A 22,140-nucleotide genomic window follows, 5' to 3' on the forward strand; every position below is an offset into this window, starting at 1 on the left:
GTCCACTTTCTAATGTCAGGATATAATTGGGGGCCAATTCTACTGACAAACAATGGCTATGATACATTCCCGATTTATTCCGATACATCTTCGACTTGAGAAATATCTCATAAAAATAAAACTCCGTTTAATCATAACTGAGGGCCAATTATACTTCTTTATGTCAGTTCTATACGGTCCCGATTATGTTCCGATTGAACTTCGACGGAACCGCAACTGGATCGTTGTGTTAGTAGAATAGGAAAACGGCTGAACTGCAACGATTACTTTGGATTAGCATATCTTGACGAATGCATCTAATAACCTTTATTTCCTTAAAGCGAGTTTTGAAACGGATCAGAGACACTCGGGATCTATAGCTCGATACACTAGCCAATCGATCAAACCATCCATTTAAAAAAATAACAATAAGGATGTTGTTGTTTCGCAAACGTCTACCTTTCTTGAACTACATTGCATTAATTAAAACCGTTGCCTAGCAACAGAATATTACCTTTCTAGAAATAAATATCAAACAGGTATCACAAACGAATATAGATGAATTCATTAGTAAATTAAGTTAATTAGCATCAGTTTTTATTACATTTAAATGATTACTTACATTTTAATTATTTAAAATAAACATTCCAAATATGTATATCAATAGCTGCCGCCGCAAGTGGCTTCGCCCTCATGGTTTAGTCAGGTGTTAGGTCCTTTTCTGAAGCCCTGATGACGTGTATCCAAAATATCATGATTATCGTAGTAGTTAAGAAATTAAAGCGTAACAAACAGATAGACTTAGCACATTTTGCGTACTTATGTATAATATGACCCAGTTAGGGCGTGAAGTATTGTCCAATTATATATCTGGTTGACTGCGATAATATTAGAAGTATCAGTCCGATCTTAGGTAATATTTTTGTCCTAAATAATCAGTTTATTGTTGCATGCTTGAACGTAGTACCTTTAACGTCAATTCTTTTGAATAACTATAGTGAAAACTCATCATATGTAAGAAATAATAACAATAATGCATCTGCAAGCTCCCCGGTGTTGCAGATATGCATGGGCAGTGGTAGTCACTTTCCATCAGGTGAGCATCCCGCTCGTTTGCCACCTATCACATAAAAAAAGGCATATTTAAGAATAATGTAAAAATAATTCAACATCTAAACAGTTGCTTTTTTATAGTCACTACACATTATAAACCAAAGTATCCTGCGGCGTCTGCCTATACGCGATAATCTCGAAATGACTAAACCGATTTTCCTACGGTTTTCACCAATGGACCGAAAGATTCACGAGAAAGGTTATATACCAATCATTTCATTACACACTTCATAAATAAATTTAAAGAACCATAAATAAACCATTATATTTGATATATCCATTCTTTATTTAAATAAAATTATAATAGAAAGGAAACTAGTATCAAAAATAATTATAAGAGATTTTAATCAGCCGACATTAATCTTAGTATATCAATTTATAAATTGCTTTCACTGTCAACGCTCAGATAAACTTTTTCTTTCTAATGATTGCAAAAAATATCCTTTCAAAGAATTAAAAAAGTGTAAGGTGAAATTGATTTTTTTATTTGTCGCTAATCGCGTACAGGTTAATGTCAATGTAGAGTCATAAACATATAAATGACACTAGTTGTCGTCCGCGGCTTCGCTCGTGTTTAACCAAATTGACAATTCAAAGTTTATCGTTTATTACTTTTTCCTTTTTTTAAACATAAAAATGGTAACTTACCCATGAATGATAAATCTTTGATACAACTATTTCGTGTACTATACATAAGTACATATATGTTATAATTTTTGAAAGCACTCGCTTGGAAAACGGCCAGACCAATAATTTTCTTTTCTACGACTTTGAAACAATAAGTGATAACTTGACAAATATGCATCATTTACCTAAATAAACTATGTAGCCTGTTCCATCCTGAAAGGAATAACTAAAAAATATGAAATTACCGCAGATTATTAATATAATAAAATTACGTAAATCCGAAAAAAATATACAAACTCTTTGTAATAAAATATTAGATAGTAGAATGAAGAACATAAAAATATTAACCGGTATACCTACGCATAACGCTTACCGTTAGTGACTTTTGATTTGTAATATCGTTTTTTTTTTATAATATTATAGTAGCATCTCTTGTTGCAAATTCACACCTAAGTTTACCCGGATTTTGTTTATTGATGCCTCAAACATTGACCTTGAGCTCACGTTAAACCACGAGAAGGTTAATCTAGTTTCGACAAACCTCATAATTTAATCATTCTTATAAACATAAATGTATTTTTTTCAACTAAGATGATTGATGACACTAGCAGAATTTAATTACTTACAATTTTATTTATTACATTTTATTAACTAAGCAAGTCCAACCGCAAAAGCATTACAGGAGTGATAAGTTAAAATTAAAGTGATGTTTTATCTGTATGTCGCTAGTCTGTATTTTATGCTAATATTTCTTGAACATGAAGATTATGTTTTTGACAACGATTAATTAGAGTCATGAAAAAAAAACCGTTTCACCTACTAAAACTTGATTGGAGGAACCGATACAACTTAGCAATCAATTCGTAGATAATTAATTATTTTATATTTATAGCTTTGTGTGCGAATAGTTCTGGTTGACATTTATTATTTTTAAAAAACAAATAAAAATCTTGCTAATTCTTGCTTATACCTAGATAACATGTAATTAAATAAATTAAAAAAAAATCCCTTAGATAGAAAAAATAATAAAACTTTACTAAACAAAAAAATACATTTTCTATTTTAATTAGTATTTTTTTATATAACATCAAAAATTAAATCCTCAAAAAGTTTCTGACAGCGGTGGGATTCGAACCCACGCCCTTTCGGACTGGTGCCTAAAACCAGCGCCTTAGACCACTCGGCCACGCTGCCTACATTACGAAAGAGTGAAATTGTGTATCGCAATTTATTATGTTATTAAAAAATCACGGCAACACTTAGTTTGACTTTAAAACATAAGTATAGCTTAATCGTATAATTCTGAATATATCATATTCCAGAACTATGAATATAACGATGGTCGGTTCCTGATAACACATCAACAATTTAAATACATTTATTTTATTACAGTTCTTCTCTTAAGTTGTACAAGTATATATTTATAGTTGTACAACTTAAGAGAAGAACTGTAATAAAATTAAACGTTATTAACATAGTACAATTAAAAAAAAATTACGACATTTTTCATTTTAAGTCGTGACACCTGAGCTGTTACTAATACTTAGGTTTAAAATATGATAGTTACGATATAATATATAAGTAGGAAGATATATCTACTTTCCTTTATATACCCTATAGAGCTTTATAGGAAGTTATATCAGTGGACAGTGTTAAAAGCCGTTAAAAACTGCAGTAAAAAATATTTTTCTCGGATTAAATTTAATAAAATTCATCCATTAAATACGTTACCAATAACATTAAAGACGTACCGAAAAACAGAAAGATAGGACACAAAGTACATCATTTTCAAATATCATTTTAATCATTTACCTTAGTATACCTCTTAGGTGAATATAAGTATTATTCTAAGTGACAAGCAGATATATAATCTTTACAAACATCAAATGTTCATTGTCATCAATATAACACGTTTTAACGACGCTATGAGGATGGTTTCTAGGCAACATGTAATACATCTTTGTCAATTTTGTTTTGTTATCCCTTATATATCTTGGTCAGGATACTAGGACAAAATTATTGACTTATTGTATTGTAATTTTCAATTTCGTCAGGCGTCTTGAAGATGGTGAAGATCACGTTGAAAGATTCCGTTACATAGCCTCAATTAAGTTAAGTTTGAAAAATATTTTGAATAATGTATTTGTTTATTGTGTCAATAACACTTCTTGAAATAACATAACAAAACAATTTATTTTAAGTATATGTATTTATTTAATGTTAAATAAAATACTCGACTGCCATGTAGATATTGTGATAGATATTCATTTTTATATTTTGCTGTTATTAATCGTATTGGAAGGTTTGCAAAAAAATAAATAAAACAACAATTTGTTCATAATGACCTGTATAATTACCTAAGTGTAAAGGAGCATTATTTACAAGGTGGACATCGATATATTTATGCCTACCCTAAATCTAGCCTTAATCGAAAACATTAGTCATTGTTATAAAATAATATTAGATATTAAGGATTCATTTCACCATTGATAAGTTTAATGATAATGACTCAGTGGGTCCGGACAAGCAACATATTGATTTACGGATTCGTTTGTAGAAAACATCAAAATGTATAGAAATGACGCGCTGGGTTTGATATGTCACGTGACCGATTTAATGACAATCGTTTTGGCAATCATCGAATGCGTCCGTCCGAGCCCGCAGGTGAGCTATGTACTAAAATATCATGTTGGTAAAATATTAAATGTTAAAATGTTCAAGGTAAGTAAGGTTACCTCGTGGAAATATTTCTTAAATTCTATTTCAATACCCATTGTAATAAAATAATTATAAGCACCATTCAAAGCTGTATTAAATAATTTTAAACTCTGTTATACATATTGAAAACATACAGAATTTATATATTTGTGAAATAAACCCTTAAACCAACTGCAAAAGATTTTCATAGATTATTTATAATTCAACATACATTTTATATTATATTCAAATATAATTTAAAAAGCTGCCAAAAATGAAAAAGTTTACAAAATCATTTTCAAATATTCAGATAAAATATGAAAAAAAAAAACGGATTAAAAATTGTCCATGGTTGAATAATTTGAGCAAAAATAAATATGTCTATTTGGATATAAAATATTCCCATGCCATTGTTATTTAAAAATAGCATGAATCGCGTGATCTTAAATGCAAAATGACTTTACACGCAACGTATAGTTTGCATAACATTGGCACTGCATTGCTTACAATAGTTGCCCCAGATACCTCAGGACAAAAGTGACGGACTTATTCGCTATTTATTCGAACTTAAGCTTGTCTAGAGATAAACAAAAACTAATGTTTGATTTAATTTGTGAGATTTAAATTGCGTCTACGCAATAGAAAGTTTGACAACTGCTGTCAAGACGTATCGGTGCCAAAAATTTCTATCATAAGTTTAAGTTGTCAATGAAATGTCAGAGAGTTTTGTAATTTTTTAAAAGCAGTACGTCACTTTTGCGCTTTGATATTAATAACCTATCAAACTTGGTTTATGTGATAAAACACAGAACACTTAACATTAAAAATAAAATAGACACAGATCATATATTTTAATTAGCCAAGTTTAATATTGATTTTATTTTTTATCTGTTAATTTAAAAAAGAAAAACCTATAAGCTTCTGCTATATTTAATGGACTATTTTGAAAAAGAAAAAAATATTTGGTTACTGAATTACTATGTTATTGTATAAATTAGTAGCATTAGATCTAAAAGAATTTACAATTATAATGTACAGATACTTACACTAAGTGAGCGTCATAGCTATTATATTTTAGGATATTAATTTTTAATGTATTCGCAGAGGAATGTTTTTAGCAGATATACGAATACTAGCTGCGTTTTAAGTAAACAATTATTTTGTAGTGTATCTGGCATCTGTTTATAATCGTCGTGTAGATTATTAATTAAAATGTATTAAAGAAAATGATGAAAGAAAGATCGCTTTGATTTTTATTAGTTATAAGAGACTCGCTGTCATATGAATATTAGAATGAAGGTGGTCATATCCCTTTCTGCATTTGTTTTACGATGTGATAAAATAATGACTTATCATTGATAGTGTTTTAATAGTATTTTAAAAACAAATATCAGTAATATGGTATATACATACATGATATAATGCATATATTTTTTAGTTTTTTAGGATTATTTTCAATTGTATTGTAATATAATAATTATAAGTGCGGAGCGTCACTATGGCGTCACCGTAAGTGTGACAGAGCGCATCATATACGCCGTCCTGCTCCCACTCTTTAATCTGCTGGTACGGTTAATACTACTGCAACATTCGTATTCTGATACTAGTATATTTGTCCTTATATAATTACCTTAAACGCAGTTAGTATTTGAGAATACATTTAGATTACAATATTTCTCGATACACTATTTATCTAGCAATATTATTTCAATATGTCCGAATCGTACTCCAATTTTCATAATTATTCATTAAAAAATACATACACATACACGTAAATTACTAATTGATTAATTTATATTTTGATATAATCAATGATACACGACTATTAAATGTAATTTAAATAAATTAATTGACTGAATTGTCATATTTAACTTGGCAAAGAAATTATTAGGCAATTGCTTTAAAAAATTCTTAGTGAGTATAAGAAATGTTATCAACGTGAAATGAAAATTGGAATAAAAATTCGTTGCGCACTGACGGAAAATGATTTTTATATAAAAAATACAACCAAAAAGGCGATAACAAGTGTTATTATTCAATCATAGCCGACACGACAAAATCGTCTTAAATTACAATAAGTAAAATTAATTAAAAAGTATAAAACAAAATAATGATAAAACCCCACATAGTTAGTATAAAAAAAACAATTACAAAAGACTTATATACTAAAGGAACACAAAAAAGATTTCTAAAGTCGTTTTCATACAGATTGTCATAGCATACAGTTTACAATTCAATGGCCACTGTTCTGAAAGATATGATTTTCTAGAAATCGGCGATACACTTTCGTGTGCAAATAGTATGTGTAATATGTGTATTTTATTAATTACGCTTATAATTAAATATTTTATCTTCAAACCTCGTAAAATGAAACGTACTATTAGGTAATGGTTTCAGTAAATTACTAAAGATATTAATTTAAATGTTATTAAATAATTCTTATTAATTTATTAAATGTCTATAACACGTGTCATTATTTTTGACGTTTATTTTACGAGGTTTCAAATAATAACTTTATACATGATATAGACAAACAAGATATGGACGTGTCCATAGATTATCTGCTACAGTTAGAATATAATCTATGCGATGAAGGTAAAACTAACATATGATTGGCAAATATACAATCGAAAGAAGCGGATGGCACATTTATTTTTTACAGAACAACATTATACAAGATCTCCCGTTAAGTTTCGATTAAAAGGCTTTTAACTAGTATTGCTCAACGTCCAAAACACACTGGCCGTGGTCACGTCGAACACTTTTAAACTTGACCAATAACGTTAGCTGTTATTTAGAAGAAACAAAAAGATGCGACAACAAGATTTTTGTGTCTCTTTCTCTCTCTCTCTCTTTGTGTCTCACTCTTAACAGATCACGCATTGGCTGCTATTGTCCAGTTTATGGTACATCAAGACTTAGGACAATTTATGAACATCAACAACTAGTTGACTTTAAAAATTTGGTCTTAAAATTGATATTTTGATAAAATTCAATTCATACAAATTACCATTAATTCGAATGTCGAATAGACAACATTAGGTCGTACATGGTTTGTACATAGCAAAGTACAATCAGTACATTTACATGTTGATATATTTATTGGATATAAATCCATATTCACAGAACAAATTTAGCCACATTACTATAGAAACGTTCGAAGCGAACGGGTTGCAACTGCCAATATCAGAATTTAAATTTGGAATAGCGTTATCCGCCGTTTTGAATATGCTTTTTTGTGTATCGTTTAATAAACTTGTGGCAGAGTTTGTTCTGTGTGGTCTCACGCATAGAACTCCCGGTTGTTGTGACCCTTCCCGTAGGAGGCTGCGGCGGGGCTCCTCTTGGGTTCGTCGAGCGCGTAAGAGCCCTCATCCTTCTTGCGCATGCGGTATACTATGAACATGACCACCAGGATTGCACAAAGTAGTCCTACAACCGCTCCGCCGATCACAGCTGAAATGTAACCGATATTGATGATTAATATAATAGGATGACACACGATTACCAATAGTTCTTCCATGCAACAAATTTAAGTATGAGGTTTTTTTTTTCTGTACAATAGTAATAAAGTATAGTATTTTGCTGAAACCAGAATTTTTGTTTCAAAGATAAATATTGTCTTAGTTGAAATCTTTTAAATATAAGTTTTGCTACAATTTCAATTTCATTTTGCATATTGAAAATCAAAGTAATAAAATAACAGCTACGAGATTAACTTCCTTGAACTGTTCAAAAATTTTACGATTATTTTTATGTTTTGTGTATTGAGGTATTTACTAAATTTGGGTGGTAAAGATGTCGTGTCATAATCCTACACTGGACACGACAGTCATTCGCAACGAAGAACAGCAAACATGATCGAAGATGAATAGAAGAAGAAGAATAGTGTAAGCGCAAACACACACCCTCTACATTTTCCATCATTCTGATAATCCGATGGGACGACGATTAGACACGACTAAATATAAGTTCGAGGCAATATCGAATGAGCTTTCCGAGACACGGGAGTGTTAACACTACCATTTACATTTCCAAACTTAGAGCTGCTTAGAATTTCTTAACAGAAATACTCAATATTATTTTATTGGCACCACGAGTGGTTTGAGCCTGGGATTGTGATTGAGGTTGAGCAACCTTATGAGTTAAAAACTCAACCAATAAAGAAATGACTTAATAAGTTATGTGTTAAGCGACCCTAGGATAGTCTCAGTATAATTTATGACTGAATGTTTCTGAGTATGAACATTCAATTGAAAATTGATTTAGTACTAAGAATAAAAACAATGGTTCAATGTCACGAAAGTTAACTGACCCGCAAGTATTCCAGGCTGCGCGAAGAAGCTGGTGGCGCGATCCTCGGATTTAGCGTTCATGATGAACACGACGTTGTCCGCCGGACGCGACTCCGGTTCGAGGTTCGAACCAGACTTGTCTTGGTCCTGGAATTAGAAATAAAATAAAGTTAAAAAAAGAATTATCACCCTCATTCGTTTGCCGATCGTCGATTGTTTGTCTCACGTAAAAATTTACTCCTGGACTGGTTTTGCCCGCCACCATGCAGTTGTTTTACGTGCTTGTTTGATGTCAAAACATGGTAGGCATATTAGATACGAAATTATTTGAGAGAGAAAATGTTTAGATGTTTTTATATTAACATGTAGAATATACTCACAATAGGTGGGTTGATGTCTTCCCCAGATATACTAATGTCTGTCTGATCTGGACGAGGGGACTGTTCCTCTCCAGATCCACGTGTGTCTGGCGCTTCCTCTGGTTTAGATAATATACGAGCTGTAACGTTTAAATATATAATTAAACTTAGTTAAAATGGTCTTCTATTATAAATTCTTACTAAGAGATTGATAAGCGTTCCTTTTTAAATTGGGACTATCAGATTTTAAAGCTTATAATATAATACTAAACTTGAATTGATAGATTGTTGTTTTTTTTTAAGAAGCACGTGTTATTCTAGTCATATACCTACCAAGATCCAATGGAATATTAAATTGTTTATAAAGGCTAAGATTATTATATTATTTTAGTTTCTTGGTTATATTCGGTATAATTTCAGTATTAGTCTAGTTTATAAGTTAGCGGAACATTTCATTTATTGGTAATTAGTTTTTCAAGTATTAAAATATCATATTAATAGAATGACGAAGACTATTGTTGATGGTATTTTTGATGTTAGGTATAATTTGGATTTGGAATAGGAATATTAGCATGATACGACAAAAAATTTAAGGTGATAAGAAAAAATATTAAAAATTGAAAATTACACGTGAATGGCACACCGGAGAGCAAATCATATATTTTTTTCTATAATGCGAAACATGCTGAAGATTTGATTTGAAAATGGAATATTAAAAAAATGGAGATAATTCGTTAATGTTATTTTGAAATAAAACTATTCAGTTGTGATTATTAAAACACTTGATCAATTAAGGAAATTTTAACATCCTCCTTTTAAACAAGGATAATATTTGTACGTTATATAAATATAACAATTTAATAATCATATCGTCGTAATTGTTAATAATAGTCAAAGATTTCATTTGTAATAAAGTATGAACGTCACTAAAAGAACTAAAATTCATATTAGCAAAATACAAAAGTCTTTACATTGTAATTTGAAACGTACCTAATAGTTTTATTTCAACGATAAAGTTGTCACGGAAACCGTTACAATGATATGATTCCATGCACATTTTGATAATATTAAAACTTACCAAATTCCTTGGAGACTATAAAATTGTTATTATATTTTATTTTAATTTGACACTTGCTATTAATTTTATAAGAATAGAACAGTACTGGACTATTACGTTAAGCGTATAGGGAAATATAGAAGGATTAACTTTAGCTATACCTTTATTATAAACAACGTTAACTTGTACTAACTAGCTGATGATAATTAAACACAAATCAAGGTCACAGCGCTGGTTGCGTGTTAATATCGCAACGGCAACAAAACTATGCGATTACAAACTTCAATATGGCCTCAACAAAGATTGCAATAAGTACATAATTTTTACAATATTAAAATGTAGTTGGAAAATCATTTAAATAATTCGTCCACCATGTAAATAATATATAGCGCAATGTAACTCTATCTAACACAGACTACTAGCCCAATTATCCAATGAGTGTAATTATTTTAACTCAACAAGCCCGGATTTAAAAAGATAAGAAATTATAATAATAGTCTGCTGGTTAATACTATACATATGTAAATATAATTTGAACGTAAATATGGAGTTGTTTAACTACTTCATTATATTCAAATGAAACAAGTTTAAATCTGTTGAAATGAAACAAATCCATATTTATAAAATAAAGAAACTAATAATGGCAACAAAACTGGCATGCTTCAGCCTCTACTCACGACTGACTACATCGAACTTGTCTACTGGCAGGATTGTGGGTGCGGTCTCCGGAACCGAGTCGATCATATGCTCCTCCGAATAGTCTGAATCGAAGTCAACCGGTTCCGGTGTCGTAGTGGTACGTAGAGTGAAGTCTTCGTCATCCTCAGGCGCATTGGGTGCGTCACCTGAGCCGGCGCGGCCGTCCTCGTCGTCCGGACCGGGCCCGGGACCCCACCCGGAGCCGGAGCTCTCGTCGATCTCTACACCGGAACCATCATCGTCGATGAACAGATCCTTGTCTGATGCGAGCGGATCGTCGTGCTGGTGTACTGCGCCTTCCGTTGACGGAACGCCAGTTGCACCCTCCTGGAATTTATTAAATATTTGTTTTATTAATAAAACTTAATTGAGGAAATAGGTTACATAAAACCCTTTTGGGTAATTTTATATGCAAAACGGATGAGGTTTTGATGAAAAAATACAAAACTTGTAATTAATAAAAATAGTAAATAAAATACAATTCAGATATATCTCTTTTATCTGAAAATTTATGAGTAGTTTTATTTACATAAAATTGTATTCAGAATTTTGTATTTCTAAGCTCTAAAGCATTCGCTAAAAGTGTTAAAAGATTTAATGACGACTTTGACGTCAACACAGCTATAGATTGAGTAAGCGACCTATTTCCAGAAAGTTCAACAAGGTATTAAATATGCATTTGATGCAATCAAGTTACAATAAACTTCCAGCCATTCCGACACAATTTTTCACAATAAACGAAATGAATCCAAATGCATACATATAAAAACTAATAATTTAATAAAAAACAGGAATAAATAGTAGTTACGAGGGATTGTCCACGTCATCGTGAAATGGGCAAAAGTGATCAATGGTCCAAGGCGCATATATAAACTATCTCTTACCTAGGAAAGTCCGATCGCTGAAGGTTTTTCTTAGATCTAAAGGTTTGTTATTAATGTTAATAGCTTTACAAAGCTGTGGCAGTGTCCTTTCGGTTAGCGTAAGTTGTGTAGTGACGGTAGACGATCGATAGGCTTTCGTGAGTAGTGGGAAGGGGAGGGAGTTCTGACGCGGTCCGCGTTCCCGCCGCTTGCCAACAGATGCCGGGTTTGAGTTTTGAAGGCTTTCAAGGAAATTTCAGGCTCCTGCGTTAGAGTGCGCTGTTAGCGTTTAATATTGCTATGTTAAAATTAAATTGTTTGCCTTTTCTTTTAAATATTTTACATTTTTATAATTTAATTTTATATTAAATATATTTTTCTAAAATATACTATTTATTGAGTAATTCAAAGTATAGTTGAATTTATAATTAGTTCATAAGGTAAAATATGCTCAGCTAGCTCCGATAAACATAAAGTTGTGAATAAAATGAATTCTTCATACAAGTTTCATTAAATTTGATACAGCAATTTTAAAAAAGGTGCATATTATTTGCAATGATCTTGATGAAAAATTTAATTGGACATAATCAACTCAAAACAAGACATTTATTTTTAAATACTTATTAAATTGAAGTTACTTATATAAAAGCACCAGCAGTTTAATAAGGCTCGGTGGAAATTTTGCAGGTTGTTATTTTGATTTCATACGAATATAATAAGAAACACAGTATTTCCCAAATTAATAAACCTACCAATATATTTAGAATTAAAGCTATGTTTGTAATTTTTAATTAAGTTTTATTTCAAGCTCTATTTCTCCCAATATTACAAAATGCGGAAGTAAATCAGTCTGACTGTCTTGCTATTGCTCTTTCACGGTTTAAGCACTGAGCTGAATTTGATGAAATTGGGTATCAAGCAAGTTTCAACTCTAAGGAGGGACATAGGCTATTTTTTATGCCTAACGTCTGACCTAAACTCCTTAGCGCGAAGCGAAGTAATATTATACATGCAATCTTTTTTTTATACGTATAACATAGTAACAAAATGTATTAGCGTATATTTAGATGTTCTTGTATTAATCATTACATGAACAAATTTTTCAGTGTCTTCATCTATACTTTATATAATAAAGCTGAAGTTCTGGAAATCCAAAAATATCAATTTTTTTTTTCATTTCAAATGTAGGAATGTTTTACGCGAATAAAACCCTGCGGAGCATATACTTTTATATATCTTGAGGGTTAACTTGTATTATTATTTATTTTTTATTACTTTACAAAGACTAACGAAACTTAATCTCCGTAGCTGACTGCCATGCGAAAACGTGAGGAAGTGTAAGGAAGCAACGTAATAATGTTCATGCGACGTAAATGATGACAAAAAGCTATTTTTCTCATAAAATGCTTGCGATGGAAATCTCTATCAGCTGCGGGTCGCCATTTCTGGTTTTTACATAATTCGTACAAATCCCCAGGTATAACCCGAACACGTCGCGTTTATCCCCATTTCTGATTACTTCGCTATATCTATTTAATACCGGTTCTTAATGAGAAATATTTATCTGGGCCGGATAATGCGGATTTGACCCTATACCGAAATGCCTTATTCATTTCAATGAATCTCTTTACTGATTTTGTATTTACTTTATATTGTATACTTTATACGTGCTGGTTTAAACGAAATGCTATTGTTACTTTAATTTAAGGCTTATTATAAAATAATCTTGCTGATGACATCATAATTTAGGTACAAATTTTAAGATTTTGGAGGGTAGAGATGGCCCAATGGATAAAATATGAAGATATTTACCAACAGTAGCGGGTTTAATTCTAGCTAATCTCTAATGATTTTTATTGTTTTAAATTTTTGTTTATTATTCTTATTGTTCGCAAAAATAAATCAAGCGTCAGGAGACAAGATATAGATAATTGCTCTTATAGGGATGGAGTTAGCACGAAATTTAAAAAAAAACAGAACGGTTGTAAAGCAGTAGCATTTTGATGAGCTTTTTACAAGCTTTTATATATACTAGTGAATTTCAAACTCGTTCGAACCAATTAATTGAACTTAAATATTGCAAACATATTTTTTGCTTTATTTGTTTATTTTTGCAAAATAATTCTAAATGAAAAATGAAAAAAATGTGAAAAAATCTAGTTAATTAATGTTTGAACACATGATTGTACATAACCTGCACATGTAGCATTGCTACGCCGTAGATATGAGCAACATACATGTAACTAATCAATTTATCGACAGAAAGTCCTCATAGATATTCTTGTCGAATATAAAAACATGTAAAAATTATAACATCAGTAAAAGTATTTTTATACCCAAACTAGTTACCCGTTTCGGGTTTACAGTGGTAGAATACGGGTTTATATTTATATAAAGGACAAACATAAGAAGATAAATTCTTGTTACAGTAACCTTCGCGGAACTATGCAAACATTCAATTTTATTTATAATATACCTACATACATTTTATTTATGGAAATATAAATGTTTGACCGGGTTTGATGTGATCGAGACTCGCATGTTCTATCTATCTGACCCCCGACTTTTACGAGTAAATGGGTATGTTTGTAATTAGAGCACAAGCAGCATTCGTTGGTTGTGTCCAGCGAAATCCAATAATAGATTAATGGGCAGGTAACTAATTAAATTCACTTACGTATAGCACAGTACAGTACTACATATACCTATATGTAATAAGATCGTGGGTTCATGGAAAATTTGTATTAATTAATTTGGGGCAGATCTATTTTATCTGTACAAAAATGTCGATAGTTTAATACAGATTAAATAAAGTATACGATAATGCATTTTTTCTATATCAGTAATATTCATAACATAATTAAATTTTGATATCGTCATAAAATCCCTGTCTGTGTTTGTGTGCGTGCAAGAGTGCGTGCGTGATGGTTTGTGTGAGTCACATTAAATATAATTCGTATTTCTATTGAAAGTTCAAAAAAGTTACTATATTATGTCATTTGTTATGTTATGTTTTTCAGTAATCGGTATAAAAAAAAGGCTGGGCCAAATATAAGTTTGGTTTAAAGTATTTGGGCGTAAATGACAACTTATTATTATCAGGTATATTATTTTCTATTCAGCCATAATTTTAGAAATAAATTAATAAGTTATTATAACAAATGTTAGCTCAGCTAAGATGTCTGATAAAATGTTCTGTCAAACAAGTATTTCGTGTTAAGTAGTGCCGGGAGTTTCACGTCCCTTAAAGCGGCTCAAAAAGTTAAACAAAGCTCTTTGTGGAACCTTTAAATATGCGATGAATTTTCAAGTAGGCGCAAAAGGCAACTGTTTAAAATGTACAAAGTTTAATGGAAATCCAGACCGCTAAGGGAATATTAATCGGATAATGTTGACGTCACGCCCTTTGTGGTGACGTCGTCGTCTTGGACGTGCCCGTGACTATTCTGATTGATTACATATGTTAATTGTGGTAGCAAGTACCTACAGCTTATAAATAAAGTATATAGTAGTATTTTAGATATGGTTAATTTTCCAGTTTGATCTGTAAGCCTGAAACTTAACGCCGACGCTACAGTGAAATATGGTTGTATTTTTTGGTTTCGGCTGGAATCTTGTTTTATTGTAAGCGAAAGAAATACCCAAATTTAACGTCGATTATTATACAAATGTAAATCTTTGGAATTCACTGACTTTTGATATAGTTTTAATTAATGATTCATTTTATTTATTATTTAATATATTAAAAAATACATTCTAAAGATCATTAATGATAATATACAGAACATGTTACTTAAATGTCATAAATCCGAAAACTTACTATATATACGAAATAAAAATTGAACGTACTTATAATAATAACTTTTTTGACATTGATTAATGAAACTTGATAGGTATCGTCTAAAATTGTTTACTTTGATGCCTAACGTTAAATATATTAATATATTATTCTTATGATTATTACACATAATACTGAATTTGTTTGTTCAAAAATTACTTTGGTATTGAGATTAAATGTTATACTAACTTACAACAAATCGTTATTGATGTTGGGGTTCGGTCGAACCATTAGCAAACATTCTTAATCTAGGCCATCTCGCGGTTGTCTGAAGTCTCAACCTACCCTTATCTTGATTAATCGAAGGTCTTTAGAGAGCACGTCCCACATGACCATATAATTTACTCAATGTTTACTTCAGACATTATAAACTTATCGACTTAGGTCTTACAACTGTTGTTTATAAAAAGTAAAATTTAATCCATAAAAAAATGTACGTATTATTCTAGCGATGTGACAGTCGCAGGTTCTATCTTGATCCCTTGGGATATCGTCGTCTCACTTCTCACTTTTGTTCTCAATTTAATTACATAAGAAAATAGAAAAAAGCTAATGCCTTTTTTAAAAGTATAAATAAAAATGTTTTACATAAACTTTCATTCGAGTTGAAACAGATGCTTTTTGATTTTCATCCGTTCATGCCACTAAGTCACGAATTTTCGCACGTGTTTATTCGTGTTGTATGTTGAAATGAATTGTAACAGAGAGTTTGAAATTCAGAGGTGCTTTTCCGGAGTTTTCCTTATCCTTTCACGTAGCAATCGGTCCGGATCGAATGTTTAATTACGCCTTATATGTTTTATTAGCAAATACATTTACTAGAAACAAAGAAACAATAAAAGCTGTTGACCTTTTGATAGTTATGATTCCGACATTTCTTTTCTCATTTGTTGGCGACATTAACTGCAGTCTCCGCGATCTACAAGCGCAATTTTCTCGTGCCCTGGATTTCATATTTGAGTAGAAAAGAATATTTGTGGCAACAATACAAGTTCCTTATTCACGGAATTATAAATCTTGAATGCTTCGCTGAATGCCTTTATAAGCCAACATGTCTGTTTGTTTGTCAGTCTTGACAGCTGTTAGAGAAATGTATTCGGAAGTCAATTTTATAATGGTACTAGATATACTTATGTCAACAATTTTATTTTCCTTGGTCTAGTTAGGTTCTGATTGAAGATTAATTGTAATGGATTTCTGTCTGCATGTATCTTTTAATGGTCATCATTATCGATACAAAAGCCAACGACATGCGTTTGGAAATTATGTTTGTTTGTAATAATACCGTAAGAGCGATACCAAGTATTGCTTCTTAGCGGTAGGCACAAGGGACGTAAAATCTTTGCTAATTAGTAGTTTGGTTATTATTTCTTACATCAATGTCACTTACCTTACTATAACTTTACTTACCTTACTTACCTGTTAGATAAAATCAAAAAAACATGGATATAATTTGCTATGAAACTCATTGGTGATGTTTATAATAATCGTAAAACGGGCAATAACATTTAAATATGTTTTAGTATGATAACTTTGTTTTATATTATGCAATATTTATGTAGTTTAATGATACTTAATTAAAACGTCGTATATACCCAGCGCCATTCGGGAGGAAATTTAAGTGTGATGAGATTGAGGAAGACATTATACTCCTGTTGAAAATTATAGAATTGCTCATTGAACCTTTAAGACGTTTTCATTTCAATCAAACAATTTATGAACAAAAGAACGACGGTTTTTCGAGATTTATATTATAAATTCTAGTAATGAATTTTATCTTCGAATAGCTGAAATAACGAAATTTTTTGTAAATAAAACTGCTACTGTGTAAAAACAGTTTTTGTTTACCTTTTCATTTAATAAAAAGATATAATAATATTTGTATTTCTAAAAATTTTTATATAAAATACATGTCAGAGAAGTACACGAGGAACATTCCGTCCCAATAAGATGACATGTCACAGACAACCACAATGTCTGTTTTGTCTATTATTTTCATTTAAAATATTCTATTCATATAAGAATATTATTATGGCATAGGTACATACCTCAACTATAACTGCCAATAATACTATGAATATGTATATATAATATGAAATTCAATTGATGCAAAGTTAAACTATTTGGTTGAATTATTTGGCTAAAATATTATAAGTATCTAAATAGATAGGACAAATTTTCAGTTGTAATATAATTTTAGGATAACTAGGATACGAGGTATAAAAATATAAAACTAAATTTTATTTCCAATAAGAAAGTAAGTTAAAGAATTTTTCAAAATTGATTTGATTAAAAACATGTTTTATTATTTATTTTACAAGAAATGCACAGAAAATTGAAGTAGTCTTAAAAATAAGTTATAACACTCGGGCAGCATCGGGGCAATAGCTCGGAAAATAGTCCGACAAGCCTCACAGCCCAAATCAGGCCACGACGCGCCTTTCCAAGACTTTCAGATATTACACCATTTCGTAAATTTGATTCAATTTCCTTCGAAAAATTGGCATTTCGATTGGACGTTCAAGATAATGAATATGCTTATTATATTTATTATTAATATTGAAGATATAATGTTAAAAGTAGGGAAATTTGAATTTCGATAAATAATTTAATCATGATATATAAACTAAATATAATTGAGATATTTTATGAGAAGTTGGTTAATTAAATGTATAAAAACATCACGAATATTTTTTACGAACTTTAATAAAATACTTCGAGGAAAAATTTTACGTTTAGCTACAACCCAAAAAGAATTTAAGACTTCGGCTAACGATATTTTTATATGAAAAGAAAATTTACTTCAAGAACCTTGTAAAGCTAAGTTTGGTACCTAGTATTACAGTGTATAGAGTAATGAACTTGGTAATTATACTAAGTCAAAGAATGAGTAAAATTTGAAGCTAACTCATTTCATTTATTCAAAGTATAATAAATAATTTTAATTATCTATTGAAATCACCTACTACTTCCAAACGTATTTCAGGAATTATAAATTAAGTATTTGAAACGGGATATTTACCATGTTTTTTATTTTTATTTGGTTATCAACATTTACCCGCAAACTTCAGTCTCGTGAAAAAGACAGTCGTAGATAATGTCGAAATATCGTGCTCCACCAAATAAAAATAAAAAACATGGTAAATATCCCCTTTCAAATACTTATAGTAATAAAAATAACCCTGTTAATTTAAAAATCTAAATATAAATTAAATGAAATTATTATTAAATTTTCTACATATTATCAAATGTTTTCAAGATATTTATCCAATAGGTAAGTTGGAAAAAATTTGGAAGACTGACAGTCATGCACACTCTCAGGCTCCTTGCACTCGCAATGCGTTAATCGCAAAGCAATGTATCTTAAAATGGTTTATTGGTCCTGTTCTCCTCAAACAGCTCACAAAAACTACAATTCATATGGCAGCAGGATAATACGGTTTGATTTGTTGAAAGTTTGACTTTGAATTGACATCAAGGGTTGATGATATTATTGGTTCGGATCTGAAATGAGGTAATGTGCTGTATTTATCATGAATTGTGAAAAAAGGCTTTTATTAACGGCAAAGTTTATATTGGAAAACTAAATAAAATAAAAGTGGATATAAGTAGCAATAGTGTTGCATTAGGTTTGTATAAAATATATTAATGAACCGTTTGTTGTGCATGATAAATATAGCAGAGACATTAGCAAAGCGCTTGGAATATTTAAATCTACGGTTAGTTTATCTTTATTCCACTCGCCATTGGAATATACTAGAAATAAAACTCCCTGATAAATCGTTTATCTAATTAGCGCTATCCACAGAAAGCAGTTTCTAATAAAGTAAGTCATCTGTCAGTTACTGAAATCTAAAATCTGACAATTTCTATGGTAATGTATACTAAGTATAAAAGTTTACGCCAATTCCCTCTATGATATAAAAAGTATATATTGTACGTATTTAAAAACGGGAGCGTTTTGTATAATACCCACGTGACCCCTTTTCGTCCCCTCGGTGATAGGTTTAGGAAATTCAATTTTGAGTTAACTTTATAATATAAGGAACGACCATGCCAATTTATTTACAATTTATACATAGTTAAGAATGGAATCTGTTTATCTCAACAGTTATAAAACCTTCGTAGAAATTATATTCGTTCAAATATTTAGAACTAATTGTTAAAAACACCGTATTTATGTTTATGACGCTTATAAAAAAAACTATGAGGGACAAAAAACTAAGAGACCGACTTTAGATGGATGTCCAGGGAATAGGCTTGTGTAATTAGAATCTAAAAGACTTACATGTGATATTCTAGTGAAGTGATATTTTATTTTCTTTTAGTAAGAAAATAAAATATCACTTCACTAGAATATCACATGTAAGTCTTTGTATATTGTTGAAACTTATTGTAATGATCTAATCGAAAACTTATCATTTTTTTAAATAGGAGAGTGATCACTTCCTCCCGTAGATATTGACGCTGTAAGAAATATTAATAATTCCTATCCTAGTCAGTGCATAGTAGTGCACAATATAGTTACATTTGCTCACTCTCCTTACAAACCGAAACACAACAATACCAAGTTGCTGTTTGGCGGTAGAATAGGTTGTGCCTGTAAATAAAGGTATTCACAAAGTTCTACTACTAAAAATAATTTCGTAAAATAAAAGGAATATATGTATGTCTGAAAACTTACAAGATGGTGGGTCATATGGTTTCGTATAACGATGATGAATAAGTAAGTTAGTACTTCCCTTAATATGTACAAGTCGAAAGACAAAAATTAAAGTGTTTTGTTCGTCGTTGCTTTTTCTGCTCATGTATATTATATATTTGAAACGTAGAGAACATATTATTCTCTACCCATCTTGTAGCATATCTCTTGAAAATCTCAGTATTCATAACATGAAAGGCAGATATTTTTTAACCTTAAGCCTTTGAGTTAAAAAATCCTTAAGGCCTTAGGAATTATTGTAAGAGTGTTTTTATCCTCGTAATTTAGGGGTTCACATAATAAACATAATGTAAAAAGTCGTTTTCAAAATCAACAGGATTACTCGTTATTTATAGCCACTACATTTATTTATTTAAAATAACCTTTTAATATTTAGGTCTAAATTTTACAACGGGCAAATTCCAACATATCAAATTAAATTTAAAGAAAACATTTGAATTATCATATTTATTTTTAACATTAGATTAAATAAATAATAAAAAAAAACAAAACACGTAACAAAATAGAATCCAGAGTGTGATAATATTGACTACATAATTATAACAGTCATAAGATAAGCATTTTAAAATAACGAGTTCTTACAGAAAAGTAATCCTGTTTATTATTTCTAAAATCAGGATATCGAAATATATATTCTTGTCATTTATACAGTACACACCGTCAGTATTGTATACACGGATTTATTAATAACACGAATAAGTTTGTCGGTCGTGTTGCCTGACTGTTCGTCCGTTATATTTTTGCGTTTTAACGCTAGAGGGTCCAACGGTTTACGACGTATTTTAGTCGTAAATCATGGTTTTACGGCTCCAACGGTCTTAAAAGATAAATGAAATAGCTGATAACGAATTTTTAGCAGCAAAATATTATGAATCTTTACAAATCAAATCAGTATTATATAATGATTTGTTTTGTTTGTTTGTATTTACCAAATCACTTTTATTTCTGTTTATAATTCATAGCGTGCACGGCGATGGAGGTAAACATCGTGAGGGGAACCTGCTTGAGTAATTGTGCCACATGTATACATGTGCATATGTCGCAGGGTATCATAATAATATACAAATAGACAGGATAAACAGTACCTTTTTCTCTGTTTGTCAAACGATTTCCTTGTTTTGTTGTTTGCAATTATTAAATATTGACTAGTATTTAGAGTTGTCAGTAAAAAAACTGAAAATTACAGCAGATTTTGTTTTCAATTCATGCAAATTCATAGATTATTTCATAATAAAGAATAATGATTATAATCAATTTCGGCCACTGAGCGAACACTAGTAATGTCAAAGCGGTGATTTTACAATTTCAAATTGTATCTACGTACATTTCAGTTCAGGCACCAGTTCAGGTTCAGTGCCAACGATTTTACGTGCTTTCTGAAGCACGGGAGTGAACAAATCCAACTTCGGCTTACTACTGAGAATTTTTCGACGGAAAATTCAATAACTTTTTCATCGGTTCGACTTGGGGTTTGAATTCAGAACCTCGGATCAAACCAGTGAGGTAGTTATGCTCCGAACTATAAGATAAATATACCTCCTTTATCATGTATTTAAAAATAAGAAAAACTTATTTTCGTTACGTAAAAGCGCAATACGAACGAATACGCTGTTTTGGTATTATGTGGGATACGGCTTTCAATCAACCAACCATAATGTTATTATTTTTATTTTTTTACGATATCACGGAACAATTTCAATCAAATTCTGTTTCGCGTGACATATTCAATTACGTTATAAATAATCGTAGTAAAATGATTATTGATCATTTAGTAGCAACACTATGAGGCCTTGTACGTTTTGATCGTTTGATCATTTGACGAGCTACAGCTCGTACAATTTATATATTTTTTCGTAATAGATAGCTTAATTATAAAATATTTTTTTTTGT

At 30.6% G+C, this 22,140-nt stretch overlaps 1 protein-coding gene and 1 non-coding gene across 3 annotated transcripts in view; both read right to left on the reverse strand.

The window, feature by feature from the left end:
• Window positions 1–2,833: 2,833 nt before the first annotated feature.
• On the reverse strand, window positions 2,834–2,913 carry Trnal-uag. Its single transcript has one exon. It is a non-coding gene; the product is annotated as a tRNA-Leu (tRNA).
• Window positions 2,914–4,690: 1,777 nt separating this feature from the next.
• LOC125072830 (syndecan) overlaps window positions 4,691–22,140 on the reverse strand; it is a 238,876-nt gene continuing 221,426 nt past the window's right edge. The window contains exons 2-5 of one of the 2 annotated variants that reach the window (XM_047684673.1): window positions 10,973–11,153; window positions 9,092–9,210; window positions 8,732–8,858; window positions 4,691–7,872 (exon numbers count right to left, since the gene is read on the reverse strand). In XM_047684673.1, coding sequence (XP_047540629.1) covers window positions 7,700–7,872; window positions 8,732–8,858; window positions 9,092–9,210; window positions 10,973–11,153 — 600 coding nt within the window. In that variant the 3' untranslated portion in view covers window positions 4,691–7,699. Of the gene's footprint in view, window positions 7,873–8,731; window positions 8,859–9,091; window positions 9,211–10,804; window positions 11,154–22,140 lie in introns of both variants that reach the window. The other variant, XM_047683874.1, reaches the window with a different exon arrangement.

The sequence above is a fragment of the Vanessa atalanta genome, chromosome 1, assembly GCF_905147765.1.
Source record: "Vanessa atalanta chromosome 1, ilVanAtal1.2, whole genome shotgun sequence".
Lineage (NCBI taxonomy): Eukaryota > Metazoa > Arthropoda > Insecta > Lepidoptera > Nymphalidae > Vanessa > Vanessa atalanta.